At 42.8% G+C, this 20,100-nt stretch overlaps 1 protein-coding gene across 9 annotated transcripts in view; it reads left to right on the plus strand.

The window, feature by feature from the left end:
* PDE1B (phosphodiesterase 1B) overlaps window positions 1–20,100 on the plus strand; it is a 130,159-nt gene that overhangs the window by 89,349 nt on the left and 20,710 nt on the right. For 8 of the 9 annotated variants that reach the window (XM_083599764.1, XM_083599765.1, XM_083599766.1 and 5 more), the window contains 5 exons: window positions 10,601–10,714; window positions 11,511–11,693; window positions 12,633–12,699; window positions 13,414–13,530; window positions 18,579–18,719. In XM_083599764.1, coding sequence (XP_083455890.1) covers window positions 10,601–10,714; window positions 11,511–11,693; window positions 12,633–12,699; window positions 13,414–13,530; window positions 18,579–18,719 — 622 coding nt within the window. Of the gene's footprint in view, window positions 1–5,580; window positions 5,667–10,600; window positions 10,715–11,510; window positions 11,694–12,632; window positions 12,700–13,413; window positions 13,531–18,578; window positions 18,720–20,100 lie in introns of those variants that run through there. The other variant, XM_083599772.1, reaches the window with a different exon arrangement.

Here is a 20,100-nt window from a genome sequence, read left to right on the forward strand (position 1 = left end):
AAGTATTGGATGATGAAATTCTGGTTTGAATTGGTGACTGAAGAGTGGAGAGATCTCCTTAGGTGGAGACCTGAAGACCTATGGATTACAAATTTGACTAAAGTGGAAGCTGGAATTTTTGTGACAATTGGACTTTTGGACTCTGCTTTTAAGTATGGAGGTCTGGCTGGAAGAAATATGGACCTTATTGGGACAGAGCTCCTCCGAGATTTGGAGTTTAATATTAAGGACTATCAAAAAAACCGGCAGAGAGGAACTGAGAGAGAATTAAGAGCCTTGGACGTGAGATCTCCAGGCTGATAGAAGATTAAGACTGATGGACATTTGTTGGGGATCGAAACCGGAAAAGGGGGTGGTGGGGTTTGAGATTCCAAAGGGTGTACAATTATGATCTGTTTTATTTTTTTTTTGTTGGGTTCTTAATATGAAAATTGGGAAATTTGTGGAATGGAATTTGGGTCGACCTTAGGAAAAGGTTTGTGTATTGAGGTACAAATATTGATGTCTATAAGTCAAAATTGGTTGTTGTTTTTTTTAAAAAAATGAATTAAATATAAAAAGGTTATAAATTGGGGATAGGAGCTTGTTGAACTAACAATTTGAACTGGAATACAAGAAGGGGAGGTGAGGGGAAGTCAGGGAAATATGGTATTGAAAATATGGAACTGTAAATTTCATGTGTTTTTAATTTTTTTCTTTTTTTTCTTTTGTCTTTTTTGATTTTTTTTTGTATTGAATGTGAAAATTTTAATAAATATTTCTTATAAAAAAAAATAAGATGCGGCGCGTGCAGACGCTGCAGCTGAGAGCTCCCGGGAAGGGAGTCAGGGTTTGTTAGGACGAATTATTTATAGTCGATACGAAATGCTCTTGTACAGAGACAGAAGTAGCAGCAGACACAGATGTAGAAACTGTGCTGTGTGGGAGCAGCTACGGGCGTGCAAGATTCCAGAAATCGTAAATTATCGGGGTTGGAGGAGGAGGAGGAGGAGGAGGAGGAGAAGAGAGCGGAAGCAGAAGAGAGGCTTTAGAGGACAAGGTCAAATGAAAGAGAGAATAAAGATAAGGGAGATAAGGAAACAACGATGCAAACTACCTCTTCCAAGTATCTTTTACGCTAATGTGAGATCATTGGCAAATAAACTTGACGAATGGAGGCTTCGTGTAGGAGTGGAGGAAGACATCCGGGATTGCTGTGTGCTGATACAGAGACATGGTTAAATTCAGCTATTCCAGACACAGCTGTTGAATTACAAGGTTTTACAACGTACCGGTGGGACAGGACACAGGATTATGGCAAGAAACAAGGTGGGTGGGTGTGTATTTTTGTAAATCAAAACTGGTGCACGGAATCTGTCAAGTTGGATACCTACTGTTCTCCGGATGTGGAATTTCTGACAATTAAATGCAGACCTTTCTATCTTCCCCTGGAATTTACAACAGTGGTGTTAACAGTTGCATGCAGGGCCATGAGCAGTATGCATGAAAACATCAATGCTAAATTGAGCAGATACCCGTATACACACCCCTCAGGAAACAAGGCCAGATACAAACACGGATGGTTACGGTGTGGCCTGAGGGAGCCTCTCAGCAACTGCAGGACTGTTTCCAGGAGACCGACTGGAATATCTTCGACCATCAAGATCTAGAAACTTATACATCAACGGTCCTGGGTTATATTAGATTCTGCACAGCAAATGTCACCAGGGAAAAGTATGTTAAGTTGTATCCGAATAGGAAGCCCTGGATGACAGGAGAGGTTAGGAGATTATTGAAGGCCAGAAATTCTGCTTTTAGAACTGGTGTTGTATGGCATAGAAAGAGCGAACTTGAAGAGGGGTATCAGGAAAGCAAAAGCGGAGTACAGAGGAAAAATTGAGGACCATCTGAGAAATCATGATACTAGACAAATGTGGCAGGGAGTCCAACATCTGACTGGTTATAAATCAAGGAATTCATCAATGGTAGAGAGTACTGCTTCCTTGGTGGGAGAGTTGAATACCTTCTTTGCCCGATTTGAGGTGACACCAACAGTGACTCCAACAGGGATGCCAGAGCTATTGGAGTCACTACCTACAGGAAATGCTGCCAGGGTGGAAGAGGGAGAAGTGAGGTAAACACGAGGAGGTAAACACGAGGAAGGCTATGGGCCCGGATGGGGTGGCTGGCAGGGTGCTAAGAGATTGTTCGGACCAACTGGCAGGAATCTTTACGAAGATTTTTAACCAGTCTCTGGCCCAAGCCACTGTTCCACCCTGTCTGAAATCTGCTACCATTATACCCCTGCCAAAACCATCAAAGATAGACAGTCTGAATGATTTTCGCCCTGTGGCGCTGACACCCATTATAATGAAATGTTTCGAAAAACTGGTGAGGAAGCGCATCTTATTTTGTCTGCCAGTGGGACTTGACCCTTACCAGTTTACGTACAAGGCAAAGAGATCCACAGAGGATGCTGTGGCAATGGCTTTACATGCTGTCCTGACTCATTTGGAGAAGCAAGGGAACTACGCGAGACTGTTATTTGTAGACTTTAGTTCTGCATTTAATACTATTCTTCCGCATAGATTGGTGCCCAAATTATTAGACCTGGGACTTCCACCATGTTTGTGCAGGTGGATATTAGACTTTCTATCAAACCGTTCCCAAAGGGTCAGGTTGGGTTCCCACGTCTCTGCGGATCTCATCACGAATACGGGGACGCCACAGGGGTGCGTGTTGAGCCCACTTTTATACACGCTTTATACAGCTGACTGTGCCCCCAAATACCCCAGTAATAAGATCATTAAGTTCGCAGATGATACAATGGTGGTTGGTTTAATTACGGCTGGAGAGGGGGAGACGGCCTATAGGAAGGAAGTTGAGCAGTTGGGGGAGTGGTGCAGGAAAAACAACTTACTGCTTAACTTAAAGAAAACAAAAGAGATCATTGTGAACTTTAGGAAATGTAAATTGAATATTCAGCCACTTATTATTGAGGGGAAGTGCGTGGAACAGGTCTCAGTGTTTTGATTTCTGGGAATGGAGTTGAGAGACGACCTAACCTGGGGAGAGAACAGCAAAGACCTGGTGAAGAGAGCACAGCAGAGGTTATATTTTCTGAGAGTCCTCCGGAAAAACAATCTCTCAAAGGACCTGTTGATGGCATTCTACCATTGCACTGTGGAGAGCGTACTAACTTATGGTCTGTGCGTGTGGTTTGGGAGCTGCACGGCCAGGGAAAAAACAATGCTGTCCAGGGTTGTAAAGACTGCAGAGAGAATTATTGGGTGCACTCTTCCCACCTTAGATCAAATCTATGCTGCCAGGTGCCATAAGAAAGCGGCAGAGATAGCACATGATAGTACGCACCCCAGAAATGATCTCTTTCAGCTTCTGCCTTCTGGAAGAAGGTATAGGGTTATAAAGGCCAGGACTAGCCGCCTGAAAAACAGTTTCTACGCTAATGCAATTCTGGTTCTAAATGCAGCAAAAGGGGTCTCTGTAGTATAGTGTTTTTTAAAATGGGGTTTTAGAGTTTTTTAGGGGGTTTTGAATGTTTTATGTAGTTTTGTAGCAGTTTTATGTAGCTTTTATGTAGTTTTATGTAGTTTTATGTAGTTTTCTGGTAGTTTTATGTAGTTTTAATGTAGTTTTATGTAGTTTTCAATTTCATTGTTCCGCAAGGGACAATGACAATAAAGATATCGTATCGTATCGTATTCTATGATTCTACCTAGGCTGCAATCCTAACCATGCCTACTCAGAAGCAAGTCCTGTTGAATTCAGTAGGACTTGCTCTCAGTGAAATGGGGTTAGGATTACCATCTTAGAATCAGGAAGACCAAGTATTTTTAAAAGACTGGAATAACTTTCTAACATATTTGAGAGATCACTGTAAACAGCTGAAATCATTGGCAGGAATGCATTCACACTTGCAATGCAACATGGATTTGGGATACTATATTTATATAACAGATAGATTACAGAAAATATGCAGGAATAAAATTTAGAATTGGAACCCATGGAGGGAAGGAAGAAGGTCTCAAGATTTGAAAGAACCTTTTAAAAAAATGTGTTAAACTGTTATGTTTATGGTGTATAACTTTTATGTAATAGATAGATAGATAGATAGCCATCTTAGGTGGTAAACCTGTTTCTTGGCCATGTGAGCACTCATCTTTGATTCAGCGCAATTCAGCACAGATCCTAATTCACCAACTCAGTGAAAACTAAGCCGATAAAACAAGGCTGTTTTATATTAAAATGATAAAATACACACATAAAGCCCAAAGCATATGAAGACTAGCAAATGATGCATGTATAATCTTAACCTGCAAATCAAACTGATCCATTATGCTTTCCTATACCTTTAATTGTTCACTAACTTGGCCCAATTGATTATTCTTGTTTTGAGTCTACCTATTCCAGTTACTGAAAATAAAATAAAAAAGTAGGTCACCACCAACAGTGAAAGAATGGTTAGCAAAAAATAAAATAAAATTGGAAGGTAGGAATTATGTATAAATTTACAGAATTCATTAGACTGAGACAAGATTGACAAGAGAAATTTTTAAAAACAAGTGGAATCCTCTAATTGAATTTATGAAGAATAAATATAACATAAATGACAATGACTAGAATAGCTTCTCTATGTGGTAGGGGTGTGTGTGTGTGTGTGTGTGTGTGTGTGTGTGTATCACAGTGTGTATGCATTTAATTATTTGTTGCAATGACTGCCTATTCTTGAGATTTAATAAAGTATAATGATTTTTTTTAGTGGGCAGTACAGTTCCCCATTCTTATACATTGCCTTTAACCTTCTCTGAGTGATATAACTTAGAACTTCTGACCGTACTGTTTTGTTTTTAAACTGTTTTAATGTCCATGCTCTTTCTTGTTCTTTTTTCCCCAAGAGGAAATTATAAAGCAAGATGCTTATACAAATTCCAAAGATATTGGTGAGAATGTTGGCAATTTGCAAAGTGACCATGTATAGTTGATAATACTTATCCAATCTGTCCTGCAGAAAAACAGCAAAACCAAGCCATGGCTTAGTGCAGGGATGCTAATTTGCAGCTTCTTTCCTTGTATATTTTAATTAAGGGTGTCTTGATGCTCTGATGCTCTAGTGCTGTGATGGAATTGTTTTTGTGTATTGTAATGATGTATGGATTTTATAGTTGATGTCATAGTTGTACTTGTAATCAGCTCAAAAAGCATTCTGACTTAACAGATAAATGAAGTAAAACAACATAAAATGTTTAAGACATTTTTGCATCAAGGAATGCTTAATTTCCCACAGGGGTGGATCTACCATGAAACTAATGAAGCTTCAGCTCCAGGGACCCTCATCCTGGAGGGGCCCCAGAAGTGACTTTAGTCCACTTTGCTTAAAATGTTGGCTCTCATAGACCCAATTTGTGGAGGATGTGGTGTGTGAGCTGACTCAGCTCCCTTGTGGCAACTTTTGTGGTCCTTTTGAGCCACCACACTTGCACATGTCAGCAACAGGAAGTGGTGGATTTATCTGTGAGATCACAAAGCAGCTGCTTTTGTGCCATCAGCTGTGGAGGTTGCCTCCTTCTGCCCTTTCAAGCCACTGCACTTGTGCATATCAATAGGTGGAAGGTTTGGGTTGATTTTCAGGACTGCAAAGAAACCTCTGGCATTTCCCATGCCTTCTGGTAGGCAGGTGGCTGGGTCACCCCACCCCACTTTTAAAGCAAAGCATAGCATCATAATGTTCAACTGGACTGTGTGAGCCATGCACAGGAACTAGAGAACCAGGTTGTTGGGCTCAGGCCCAGTGGACTCTTTCTCTTGCTTCTGGGTGCGAAGCTGGAGGGAGCTTTGGTTTACTTGGCCATAGCTGCTGTCCCTTCTTGGGCTTTGTTGAGCCAAGTGATGCAACGTGTGGGGTGGTGGATAAACATGACAACTTGGCATTGGTAGCTGTAAGGTTGCTTTTCACAGAACCTTCAGCCTTCACCCAGCTGACACAGGGCTCAGCAGATGGATTGCTGAGCAGAGCAAGATGGTCTGAGCATAAAAAAAGGTAAAGGTAAAGAACCCCTGACAGTTAAGTCCAGTTGTGAATGACTCTGGGGTTGCAGCACTCATCTCGCTTCACTGGCCAAGGGAGCCGATGTTTGTCGGCAGACAGTTTTTCTGGGTCATGCGGCCAGCATGACTAAGCCGCTTCTGGTGAAACCAGAGCAGTGCACAGAAATGCCGTTTACCTTCCTGCCGGAGCGGTACCTGTTTATCTACTTGCACTAGTGTGCTTTCGAACTGCTAAGTTGGCAGGAGCTGGGACCGAGCAATGGGATCTCAACCTGTCGTGGGGATTCGAACTGCCGACCTTCTGATTGGAAACCCAAGAGGCTCAGTGGTTTAGACCACAGCACCTTTAGTGTGGTGGATACATCTATATATAAGGATGAGCATTTTAAGTTCTGGCTTTATTCTTTTTAAATTTGGTTTCATTGTTTCTTGTTATTCCTATTCTTAAATTAAAAGTCACTTTGAGACACTTCTTCATAAAAGGTGGCAAATATGTAAGTAATGAATGATGATAATTCCCGTGATTGTATCTGTTGGCACTAGCCGTTCGAAACCTAGCCCTCTCTATCAAATTTCTCTTAGTAAGGTAAGAAGGGATTCAAGAACGACAGTGAATGAGCACAGATCTTCACAACCGAATTGGTGCCTGAATAGTTAGAAGTGAAGTCAATATGGAATCAACACATATACTCTCCAGTGTTATGCATTCTTACGTGGGTGTAAATCCTCAGTGACTTCAGTAGGGCTTCCTCCTGAGTAGATGTGCATAGGATTGTACTATTTTCAAAGAGAGGCTCAATAACAGCTGTTAAAAGAGACATATCTACAAACAAAACAGAAAAGCAGCTGTACGAGGTCACCTGTGAAGTCTGTTAGGGAAAAATCTAGGTGTGAGGCTGCTCAGTCACCCAGCTCGTCGGGCAGAGCCCGCGGGTCCCTGCGGAATAAAGGAAGGAGTCCAGCCAACCGGAGCAAATAGCTGTAGACCAAAGTTTATTGCGCAACAGGTTCGAAGAGGAATTTTGAACCCCGAGGATGGGGTGACAAGGACTTTTAAAACTTTCCCACCATATCCCAGAATACAGTTCGTACAGCATCACTGCTACATCACTGCCATGTCACAAAAGGGGAGGGGTTAACCTTGGCAAACATGTCCAGACAAGTCCTTGGTACAAGATTAGCATAAGCAGACATGGCAGGGCAAGACTCAGGTATAAGATTAGCATAGACAAATATGTCTTAAGTACCCACCACCCAAAAGTACAATAGAAGTTCCTTTGCATGTCTGGAGCCTGAGGCGAGTCAGGTGATGAGATTGGCTTCCCTTGGCTAACAATGAGCCCAGCAATTGTCACCTCTGGGAACTTCCTGAGTCCCCTTTCAAGGGGAAAATAGCTTTGGAATGGAGGAAACTGGGAAAGGAGATGATTTTATATTATTTTTAAAGCTAGGTAACTTCCCTGAGCTGTCAAGTTGAAAGGATAGATTCAGGCATAATATTTGTAATATTTAACTTTAAAGATGTGCCCCCCCGTAATTTTCGTACCAAGTCCAAGGCCATGTGGTGGGGGGAGCCCCTGCTGCAGCTCCTCCCCATGGTCCCTTCACCACGTCTTTCCAATATTGGCTTTTTTTTTAATTGATGCACTGGTGATGGTGATGTACAAGCAGAACATGTTAAGTGGAGGCAAACAGGCATTCCTACATCAAGCTGCAGACCCCTAGAGAGTAACTTGTGAATCCTGGTCTCCAGGGGTTGTTGCCAACTAAGTTCCACTCATTGTAGACCCATTGAAATTAACAGGCCTAAGTTTGGTCATTTCCATCAATTCCAGTGGACAGGGCCAGCCCAATGCATTTTGGCATCTGAGGATGACTACAAAATGGCACCTACTTCCCCACCAGGGAAGATCTATACTAGGAGCAAGGGGGGAAGAAAGAGCTACATCGGGATCTGCTCCCCCTGTGGATCTTGCCACCTGAGGCAGTCACCTCACATTGCCTCATGGGTGGGCCGGCCCTGGCAGTGGGTCAACGCTGAGCAGAACCAACATTTGATATAACCCCATATTCATTTATGACTGCTATATGCTGCCCTATAGCATAGTTTTCTGGGTGGCTTGTAAGAAATAGGTTAAAAAACAATTTAAATACAAAATAAAACATAAAACCTTAAAAGAAAAGGGTCTAGAACCCCTACATCAATAAAACTAAACTGAAACCCACCGTGTTCCTAAAGTTAAAACACACATATTTTTTTAAATGGAGACCTAGAGTACCTATTTTTAAAGCCACCCCCATTTGCTCCCACAATTTCAGTTAACCTTGGCTGGAAACACTCACCTCTCTTCTTTGTGCATGTTTGTTTTCCGGCCCCACTTACTTCCATGCTCCAGGCTCCAGAGAGATTCTTAGCTATCAGAAGACCTATCTCCTCTCATTATCTCCCATTGTTGGAACATTAACCTCCAGCAATCAGTCAAACAAAGAAGAGGTTAGCCAGTTGCCTTATATTACCTCTGAAAACATAGCAATAAAAGAAACACAGGAAAAGGGAAACAATTTCTCATTCGGCAGTTGTGGCAAAGAGTTATTATTTGAGGGCAGAAAGGCATGTTTGGAGAAACCTAGGACTGCCATCAAAAATGGCAGGCATGGTTGAGATCCCTTTCTTCTTCTGACTCATCACGCTACAAGTTGCTTCAATTTTCCCCACATCACATCCTTGGCTTCCATGGGTAGAGAAGTGCAGGATGGCAGAGGCAGCCAATGTGGGAGTCTGCTAGGTGTTGGTGGACCACAGAACTGTGTCTTATGGAAGGAGAGAATTCAATTCTAGGTTGCATCAACAGAAGTCTAGTATCCAGATCAAGGGAAGTAATAGTACCATCCTGTTCTGCCTTGGTCACTCCACACCTGACCACCCACAACTGTGTCCAGGGTGCCACAATTTAAGAAGGATATTGACAAGCTGGAACGTGTGCAGAGGAGGGAAACCAAGATAATCAAGTGTATGGAAACCAAGACTTATGAGGAGTGGTTGCAGGAGCTGAGTATGTTTATCCTGGAAAAGAGGAGACTGGGAGAAGATAAGATAGCCATCTTCAAATATCTCAAGGGTTGTCACATGGAAGATGGAGTAAACTTGTTTTCTCCTGCTCCAGAGGATAGGATGTGAACCAATGGCTTCAAGTTACAAGAAGGGAGATTCCGACTAAACATCAGGAAGAACTTTCTGGCAGTAAGAGCTGTTTGATAGTGGAACCATCTCCCTCAGGAGGTTGTAGACTCTCCTTCCTTGGAGGTTTTTAAGCAGAGGCCACCTGTCATGGATGCTTTAGCTGAGATTCCTGCGTTGCAGGGGGCTGGACTAGATCAGGGACATCCAACTCCCAAGAGACTGTGATCTACTCCCTGGAAAAAAAACTAGCAGTAATTACCCATTTTGGGGGGCTGGGAACCCAAAGTTTTTGAGCTAACTGGGTACTAAACGCAGCAGCGGTTACTTCCTCTTCCGTCTTTGTGATCGTGCGTGAATGAAGGGCAGAGCAAGGGGACAGGGCCAGATGCTCTTTTTCCCCCACAGAGGAAAATGAGCCCACGACTGATCACTAGCATAAGGGGATCGACCTGTCGATCACGGCCAACCAGTTGGACATCCCTGCACTAGATGATCCTTGGGGATCCTTCCAACTCTACAGTTCTATGATTCAGCATGGAACTTCTAGTTTTGGTGGCAGGCCTGTGTTTTTCTTTGCTTTGCTCCACAGGAAACAACATGGGGTGTGTGTGTGTGTGGTTTTTACCATTTCATTAAAAGGATAATCACGCTGTAATGATCTCTACTCATTTGGTTCTCCTGAAGTGTTCAATGTTTTTACATTAATGTCCTTCAAGCGGAACAATAGGGCTGATTAACCGGAAATGAAACATTATGGACCACACACCCAGCTGAGCTTGATGGCTTGTTATTAACTAGTGATGTGCCCCATCAAGGGAGCAGATGGCCCAAGGTGCATTGCTTAACACGCCATTTTGCCATTGTCAGACTTTCAACATAGTAGAGCCATCTTGCATCAGGGTGAAGCACAACCAACAGAGAAGCCAGGAAACTGGCTTTTGTGTATATGAGTGAGGCACTGCAACACAGTGGTCCAGTGTGGCGTTATTCTGTTCAGGGTTCCAGTCACTCCATTCCATCCCTTCTCCTGCTAGATTTCTTCTCCCCACCCGCTTAATAGCCATTCAGCATTCCGTGCCTACTGAGCATGCTCAGTCCTCATTGGGCTGTTTTTGATCCACAATTCATTTTTCAGTTTCTTTTTTGTGGAATGGGGTTTGGACACATATGTGCCCAATTCAGCTACCACATTATCACAGCAACTGAGTGATTTCACTGGTGTAAATTCCATTGGCTCCATTTCTCCCTAGCAGTCCCTCACAAGGTAATGATGGGAGTGGGCTGCCCTTTGATGGATGACCCAGAGAGCCCTGCAAGGTTCTGCTTCCCCCTTACTCATTTCCCCCTTCCCTGTGTTTCCATTTCCCCCTCCAGGCTGCGGTATATGGTGAAACAGTTGGAGACGGGAGAAGTGAATCTGGTGGAGCTGAAGAAGAACTTGGAATATACTGCTTCATTGCTGGAAGCTGTCTACATTGATGAGACCAGGTGAGGCTGTGGGGCTCGTGTGTCTTGCCTGACCCCTTTTCCAGAGAGTACCTAGAAATAAGTACTGAGCTAGCCACTGGTTAAACTGCAGAGCCTGCAAGTCTAGGGAGACTGTTTCAGAAGCTCAGGTGGGTGTTTTGCATGCTGTCAGAAACAGTTCAGTAGTGTTGGGACCTGATCCTGAGTCAGATGAGATCTCATGAGGAGAGGCAGTTCCCTGTTGACCCCAGTACATGCTGGGAGCAGGAAAAGTTATGGCTCCCCTCTACTATTGACTCTGGGATTGCCACTGTAAAGAGCACACTATCCTTGGGCCCCACTCATTTATAAACCCTTTCCCTGTGCCCAAACCTCACCTATGCCACAGGACTCACCCCCCCCAAGCTAATCTCCTGGGCTACACGAAGCATCTCTAATTTGCAGGGTGTCTCTGGAGGCTCAGGAGAATTTGATCTTATCCTCTTCCCTACCTCAGTTTGTTTCTGCATAAGGAATAGCAGACCTTTACAGCCTGTTGGAAGCTGTTCAGTTTAGAGAATTTAGGAGGAAATAAGTGCAGCCTGCTGAACTGGCCAGTGAAGCATCCCTGAAACTGAATCTTGTAATCACAGCTTTTACAAAAGTCAGAATTTTATATGCCAGAATTTGACCAATTTCCAGATTATGTCTCTTCCTCTTCCCTTTCTCCTTCTCCCTCATTATCCCTCTCTGTTTTAACTGCAGTTCTGCTTCTCTTTGCAGTGCCTTTCTCACTAAAACGCTCACTGCTCCTCACTGCTCATTTTTCCTGTTCCAGGCAGATCTTGGACACGGAAGATGAACTCCAGGAGATCAAGTCTGATGCAGTTCCCTCTGAGGTGCGGGACTGGCTGGCCTCCACCTTCACGCAGCAGACCCGCGCCAAGGGACGTCGATCCGAGGAGAAGCCCAAGTTCCGCAGCATTGTGCATGCTGTTCAAGCTGGCATCTTTGTTGAGAGGTCTGGACGGAGTGCCGTGTGTGTGTGTGTGTGTGTGTGTGTGTGTGTTGGAACAGGGCTGCTCCAGATGGGGACGGTCCTCCATCTGCTTCATGCATTGGCCTAGCACATTGGCCCAATGAGTGGGTCCTGCCCCACAACTGTGCCTTGTTGGTGAGTATATCAGGGTGCCCTGGCTATCATTTGGAAAGGGAAGGAGTAAGAAGGACCAGGGGCTCAGCTATACAGCTGCAAATAAAATGTTTTAAGTGTGTTGTATCATGCAATATACAAATGTGACACTAGATGGCAATGGTGAGTTATGACAAATTCAGTATAGTTTTCAAAACGTTTTTTAAAAAAACATTTTCACAGCGTTTTTTATATGTGTGTAGATTCCACCTGGGTTGAGCAAGCAGGAGGATGAGGTGGAAGGCAGCAGACCCAGAAAGATATAGTAAGGGGTGGGGAACATGAGGCCTTGTGGACCAAATGCATCCCTCCAGTCTTCTCTGTGCGGCTATTGGAACTCTCCACCGGCAACGCCAGTTCTCCTTTGACCACACTCTTCACCAGCCCTGCTTCACACCCTCGTTTTGCCTGGCTGGAGCCTGTCCTTGAGCTGTGAGAACACCTCTTCTTTCCCTGGAAAGAGGACAGAGAAAGGCAACACATACAGCCATTGACCCACCCACTTTTAGCCCTGGCCCCCAGGCTGAAAAAAGGGCTCCCCAACCTGATCTATAAGGTGCAAAGATTGAAAGTCAAGTCCCATTTGAATTTCCTGGGTTTGGAAGGATTGAGGACTGCTGGCCTGGTGTGTAAGGAGAGGGTCTTGGATGCAGTATTTTATCCAGCACTCAGACATCTGGATACTCAGTGGAGTTTGGGAGGTGTCTCTATGGGGATGCAGTCCAGATGTTCCGTGGAGAGCCTGACCTGCTGTTATCTGCCCTGTAGGATGTTCCGTCGGACTTACACGGCGGTGGGGCCGAACTATTCTCCCTCTGTCATCAACTGCCTGAAGGTAATGCAGCTCTATTAGGGGGATGCTGGACTTACTGCCCAATCCTGCCCATGTCTACTCAGAAGTAAGCCCACTGAGTTTAAGAGGGCTCACTCCCAGGTAGGTGTGTGTAGGATTGCAGCCTTAACTTCCTTTGCTTCCTTCCTTGACGTGATGCTTCTGCACTTGCCCCAACCTCTCAAGCTGGGAGTTATTCACTCTGCTTTCTGGGGGGCAAAAAATTAGAAGGCTGGTATTCATGCTGTGGGTCCCAGCACAAAATGGCTGCCATGAACAGCAAAAAGAAGGAGTCCTGATGGTACTCTGTCCCAAAAAAGGCACTGATTGCTTATACCCTGACCCATTTTCTGTGATCAAGTTGCATGAGTCAAGGAAACTTTCCTAGCTTTCCTCCTTTGTTTTGCCGTAACTTTTTAAAAGAGAGACACTGGGGCTGAAAGCGGTGGTTTTTTATCAGGAATTAATGGCCTATAATCTTGTTGGATGTGTAGGGGACCAGCTACAGCTCATCACTGCAAAAGCAAAATGCTCTTTGCACAGGCTTAAAGGAACTCTTTGTGGCAATACTTCTTGTTCAACATGCTCCAAAGTTGAGAGGTGGAAGGTTTCCTTTCTTCTGATGCTCATTCTTTCTCCATCTGTACCAGTTAAGTGCACTATGCTCAGGACATAGTCCTCCTTTTTTATGTTTCTTTTTTGGCTTTTCTTGTGTAGACTCTTGACCTTTGGTTTTTTGACGTCTTTGCGCTGAATAAGGTGAGCGAGGACCACGCCTTGCGCACAATTGTCTTTGAACTGCTCACCCGCCACAACCTCAACAGCCGCTTCAAGGTAAGAAATGGCATGTGTAAATTTCATTCCTTTAGTCCACAACTTAGTCCATTTTTCAAAATCCAAATTGTATCCAATGTCTATGGCCCACTTTACCATGACCTCTTTAACTTCTTCGTCCTTGGTGTCCCAATCCAAAAGCTGATTATACATTTTTGATAGTAATTTGGTTTTACTTTCTATTATCTCTACCTGGAACTTAGATTTTTTCTCATTCATTACAATCTTTTTATCATCCTTCCATAAAGCATTAATTTGGTGATACTGCAACCAACCTGTTAATTTACTTTTTAACTCTTCATAGGGTCTAATTTTCCATCCCCTTTCCGATCTTTCGAGGAGGTCTTCATAGGTCAGTCTCTCACCTTCCATGTTCATTTTTTTAATAGTTAATATGTCAACAGGCTATAGCCACCAGGGGGTCTTTTTTCCAGTAATTTTTTATTCTTTTCCCACACTTCTAATAGTGTTCCTCTAATGATGTGGTTTGAGAAGCCTTTATGCACCTTTTCCTTATTCTGCCAAAGATAAGCATGCCAGCCGAATCTTAGGTCAAAGCCTTCTAAATCTAACAGATCTGTGTTCTTTAAAGTAACCCATTCTCTAAGCCAACACAGGCATGAGGCTTCATAATACAGACTCAAATTTGAGACCGAGAATCCTCCTCTGTCTTTTCTGTCCGTTAACAATTTAAATCTAATTCTCGGTCTTTTACCTTGCCACATACCCCTAAGTATTTTATCTTTTTTACTTCTTTAATTCCCGATTGGAGTTCTAACTGCCTCCTTGGATCTTCTCCCATATTCCTAACCATCATTTTAGTTTTGGTTTTGTTTAGCTTAAAGCCCGATACTTTCCCAAATTCTTTTAAAAGTCCCAAAACTTTGTCAATACTCTGTACCGGGTCCTCAACTGATATCACCAGGTCATCGGCGTATGCCTTCAGTTTGAATTCTTTCACCCCAATTCTAATTCCTCGTACCTCAGATGTTTTCCTTATCTTATTCGCAATTACTTCCAACACCATTATAAAAAGAAGCGGAGACAGGGGGCAGCCTTGTCTTGTGCCCTTTGAAATTTCAAATGTGTCTGATAAATTATTGTTAATGATCAGTTTAGCTCTTTGATTTGAATAAATTGCTTTGATTCCCTCCATAAAGGCACCATCTATCCCTGCTGTCTCCATACACTCTAATAGGAATCGCCATGATACATTATCGAATGCTTTTTCTGCATCGATAAAAATTAGTGCTGCAGGAATTTCATTCTTCTTTTCCAAATATTCAGTGATATTTATTATATGCCTGACATTGTCTTTTAGTTGTCTATTAGGCAGGAATCCAGCTTGATCCATATGTATTGCATTTTTTAAGTAGCTCTTGAGTCTATTTGCCATTATCTCAGCAAATATTTTATAATCGTTGTTGAGAAGTGATATCGGTCTATAATTTTTAAGGTTTAGTTTATCTGAGTCCACTTTAGGTATCAGCGTTATGTGAGCATCTTTCCAAGAGTCCGGTATCTTCCCTCCTTGTAAAATATTATTCATTACCTCACATAACACCGGGGCTAAGTATTCTTCAAGAGTTTTATAATATTTGGCCAATAGACCATCTGGGCCCGGTGCTTTCCCTAGATTCATTCTCTTTATTGCTTCCTGGACCTCATCTACTGTTATGCACTTATTCAATTGGTTTTTCTCGTCCTCCGTTATGGATGTTATTCTGTTATTTTCTAAATATTTTCCTATTTCTGCTATATCTTCTTCTTCTTTCTGGTATAGTTTTTCAAAGAACTTAAGGAAATTTTTCTTTATTTCATTTGGTTCTTCCACAAGCCTTTCTTCTATTTTTATCTTATTAATCACATTTTGCTTTTTCCTTTTTCGCAGTTGCCAGGCCAAGAATTTCCCTGTTTTGTTTGCTGATTCGAAGAATTTTTGCCTCATTGATTTGATTCTCCATTCAACTTCTTGATTGACTAGCATTGAATATTGTGTTTGTAACAATTTGGATGTTTGTTTGGTCTGTTCATCACTAGGGTTTATTATTAATTTTTTCTCGCATTCTCTTAATTGGATCAGAATTTCATCTTTCTTTTGTTCTCTTATTCTTTTCCTATAACTGTTTTGTTGGATTAGAAAGCCTCTTAGCACCGCCTTACTGGCGTCCCAGACTGTGTCAATATTTGTCTCTTTATTAAGGTTTAAGTCAAAGAAATCTTTTAGAGGTTTTTTTGCCTTCTCAATTATCTCCTCATTTTCAAATAGGTACTCGTTCATTCTCCATCTGTACACGCCCTGAACTCCACATTTAATTTCCAAAGATATTGAATTATGATCAGAAAGAGTTCTGGGTTGTATTTCACATTTTTCAACTCTTGTTACTAATTCTCTTGATACCCAGATCTGGTCTATTCTACCCCAGCTCTGGTGCGGCTCTGAAAAATGTGTAAATTGTTTTGTCAATGGGTTTTTGTGTCTCCAAATATCCACCAAGTCTAAGTTTTTTTCAAGGTTTTTGAATGATCTTGGTAGTTTCCCTTGACTCAATTTTTTCTTTTTTGCACTTCTGTATAACTCTGGTATTGGAACTCCATTTAAGTTACCTAGTAGGATCAATTTATGAGGCTCTAAGTCCAATAATATTTGTTCCAGTTTTTAAAAAAATTCTGCTTTATTCGAGTTTGGGGCATAAACATTTACCACATTTAATTTTTCTCCCTGATGGGTAATCTGTACCCCCACAATTCTCCCTTCCTCATCTTTACATATTAATTTGGGGTCTCCTTTTTCTTTTGCATATATCACCACTCCTCTTTTTTTGTTTATATCTGAGTTGATAAATTCAGTCCCCAACCTTTTATTTATCAGAATATGTTTGTGTTTTTTGGCCACGTGTGTTTCCTGACAGCATATCACATCAACATTCTTTTTCATCAAAACCTTCAGAACTTTATTTCTTTTAGATTTGTCATTTAGTCCGTTCACATTCCAAGATAGGATTTTAAGAGTCATTATCGTATACAGCCTGTACTGCCCTCAGAGAAAATATGGAAAATATGGAAAAGATGATGTATCGTTGGTACATCACTCCTGTGAAATTGCAAAAAATGTATAAGACTGGCGACAAAAGATGTTGGAAGTGTAAAACCAAAGAGGGGAGCTTCTACCACATGTGGTGGAAATGTGAAGAAGTTAAAAAATTTTGGGATTCCATCTACAACGAACTAAAGAAAATACTTAAATACACCTTTGTCAAAAAGCCCGAAGCCTTCCTTCTGGGAATGATTGGAGAGGAGATCAAGAAAGAAGATCATTTAATGTTTCAATATGCAATTGTAGCTGCCAGGATTTTGTTAGCACAAAATTGGAAAACCCCAAATATCCCGACTGTTAAAGACTGGCAAATTAAATTGTTTGAGTATATGGATTTGGCAAAAATGACGCAGAATATCAGACAGAAAAAAGGCATAAAGTTTATTGACGATTGGTATAAATTTATAACATATATGGAAACAAATTCTAGAGATATAAAAATTACAGTAGGTATAACATAACTCTTGCGATGTGTAGATGCTATAAAATGAAAAAACTGCAGAATGGTTTTAATTTTCACATAATCCAAAACCGAGGTGGAGGGAAGTCAATTGTTATTTGTTGATATTTAATGTCTGTGTTTTGGTTGGTGTATGTGTTTTGCTTTGCGTGATGTTTGTTTTTTTTCCTTTGGTATGTGTAGGTTATTTTTTGTTTGTATTTTCCTTTTTTTTGTTGTTGTTTGATTACAGAAAATGAATAAAAAGAAGTTGAAAAAAAAAGAAAAAGAAATGGCATGTGTATAATCACAGTGTTGTTATGATGATGATTTATTAAAGGGCTATTCCATACCCCTCCTACAAAATAAAGACTCCAGGGCACCAAACAAGAAGCTACCCTGAGCTCCAGAGCCCAAAAAGGAAAGCTTCTTCCAAGCCTGGGATGTTCTGTATTTAAAGGAAGTGGTCTTTTTGTTAAGAGCAGGTCATTCCTCATTCTGGAACGCCCCAGCCCCTTAGGACAGAGCAGATGCCCTTGAAATTCATGCTGCCAAAGGGCATAAGGGTCATGTCTTATTTCAGACACATTCTGTTTTTCAAGAGGTTAGTGATGGGATAGTGCAGGTGGAGGACTCACATGCATTCTGGACAAGGAATATGACCACCCTGGGATCTTCCACTTTTAAACTGTCTCTTTGCCAGTGTGTGTGTGCTGGAATCTTAAGTGAAGACTGGAGGGTTCTGCATCAGAGCATAGATGTCAGCCTGTGACTTTTTTTTGTAAGGATGGGTCCCGCACTGCATGCGAAAGATCCCCGGTTCCATCCCTGGCACATCTAGGTACTGGGAAAGAGCCGTGCCAGAGACCCTGTGGGAGCTAGGCAGTCAATGGGAGTGGATGGTGCTGTCATCTAAACCACTGAGCCTCTTTGGCTTGCCAGTTGGTGAGCTCCTGTTGCTCTGTCCCAGCTCCTGCCAACCTAGCAGTTCAAAAGCACACTAGTGCAAGTAGATAAATAGCTACTACTATTAGTGGGAAGGTAAACAGTGTTTCTGTGTGCTCTGGCACTCGTCATGGCGTCTTGTCGCACCAGAAGCGGTTTAGTCCTGCTGGCCACATGACCCAGAAAGCTGTCTGTGGACAAACGCCGGCTCCCTCAGCCTGAAAGCGAGATGAGCATTGTAACCCCATAGTTGCCTTTGACTGGACTTAACCGTCCAGGGGTCCTTTACCTTTTACCATACGGAGTTAGATGGACTTCCTAGGTATGAGACAGCGTCCTATATCCTTGACTACTCCCAGTGCTTTTTCCTCCCAGGGGGTACGCAGGGGTACGCATATCCCTAAACATTTTGTGAATCTATGTTTGGCCTCATTGAGGGGCAGTATTTCAATAAGAGTAGGAAAATGAGAGTACTCCTAAACATTTTTTCTAGAAAAAAAGCACTGACTACTCCTATCCCCAAAGCTTGCCTGGAGCTACATTGTTAACCTTTTCATTTATCTCTAGATCCCCACAGTGTACCTCATGACCTTCCTTGATGCGCTGGAGGCTGGTTACGGGAAATACAAGAACCCGTATCACAACCAGATACACGCTGCTGACGTCACCCAGACTGTGCACTGCTTCCTGCTTCGCACGGGCATGGTGGTGAGGGCACCATGTGGATATTCTGTCTGCTGGTTCTCTGAGAAGTGTCTATCTATGGTGCCATCTTGGAAGGCTCTTCTAGGTGTAGGCAAACTGGGAATCATGGGTTATTAATGCTCTTAGAAAGCGTGTTTCTCATCTTGGCCAAGTCCATCCCAGTAATGCAGTCCTAGATCGCAGAAATGAAGGGTACATCACATGATTAATGGCCCTAAGTCCTCTTTTACAGTCCATCTCTAGAAAATCTATATATGAAGCATTGACAGGGCTTTTATTTCAGTGGGAACTCACCAGAACTCAGTTCCAGCACCTCTCAGGTGGGTGCCATTGCCATGATAAGAGAACAAGGGAGACATTCCTGCACCCCTTTTTCCAGGAAAATAGCACTGAGCATTGACATCAATAACATAGCAACTCCTAGTGGCCTCTTTTGGTTTAACATAATGGCAGGAGCTGGAAAAGAGGTTTCTTTCTGAAGGCAACGGTTCACTAAGCCAGACCCTTCTCTCCTCACCATCTCTTTCCTTGTTTGTTGCTGTGTTTTATTTCTAATAGAGACTCTGTACCTTTAAGAGCCATGCAACAGGCAGAAATACAACCTGTAAAACTTGCAGTTATTGCAATGGCGATGTTTCTGCTTTATCTTCAGGTGCTGAAAGCACCTCTGTCAGTCGAAAAGAAGCCATAGTTCCTACTCTTCTTCCATATTTGTCTACCTTGTGCTGTGTGTTCAGACTGCTTCTGCCTCTTATTGCATCAGCACCGCAATAGATTCCAGAGGGGTAGCTGGTTGGTTTCTTGGCAATGAAACAACAATAGAGTCTAGTGGCATCATAATAATGAACAAATGTATTGTGATCTCATGGATCAGAGCCCACGTCATCAGATGAATGAAGAACCTGTGACACCCCAGATCCGATTGGACCCCAGTCCCATCAGCCCCAGTCAGCATGGTCAGTGGTTGTCCAAGTATGATCGGGGTCGTAGTGCAGCAGTGCCTGGCCATAGCTGGGTGGTACAGCAGGTGGCAGTCCCAGGTTCCGTCCCCAGCATCTCCAGGTAAGGTCACAGGCTCCCCATCAGATGGCTTCATGCATCTGATGAAATGTGGCTCTGGTCCACAGAAGTTTGTAATACAGCAAATCAGTAATTTAGCAGGGGTGGGAAACCGGAGACCTAGGAAACCTGAGGAAACTATATGCAACCTGAAGGATGCCCAAAGGGGTGTGTGCAGAAATTAACTACTGTACAACAGTGAAAGTTATGTTTGTTGCTCCTCCTACTTCTGCCTCAGGCTCTGCCCATCACTGACATAAGGCTACAGGAAGGCTGCCCATAAGGAAACACTGGCCACTGGGATGGAAAGGGGTCCCCGACACTG

The sequence above is a fragment of the Podarcis filfolensis genome (assembly GCF_964270895.1).
Source record: "Podarcis filfolensis genome assembly, chromosome: 2".
NCBI lineage: Eukaryota > Metazoa > Chordata > Lepidosauria > Squamata > Lacertidae > Podarcis > Podarcis filfolensis.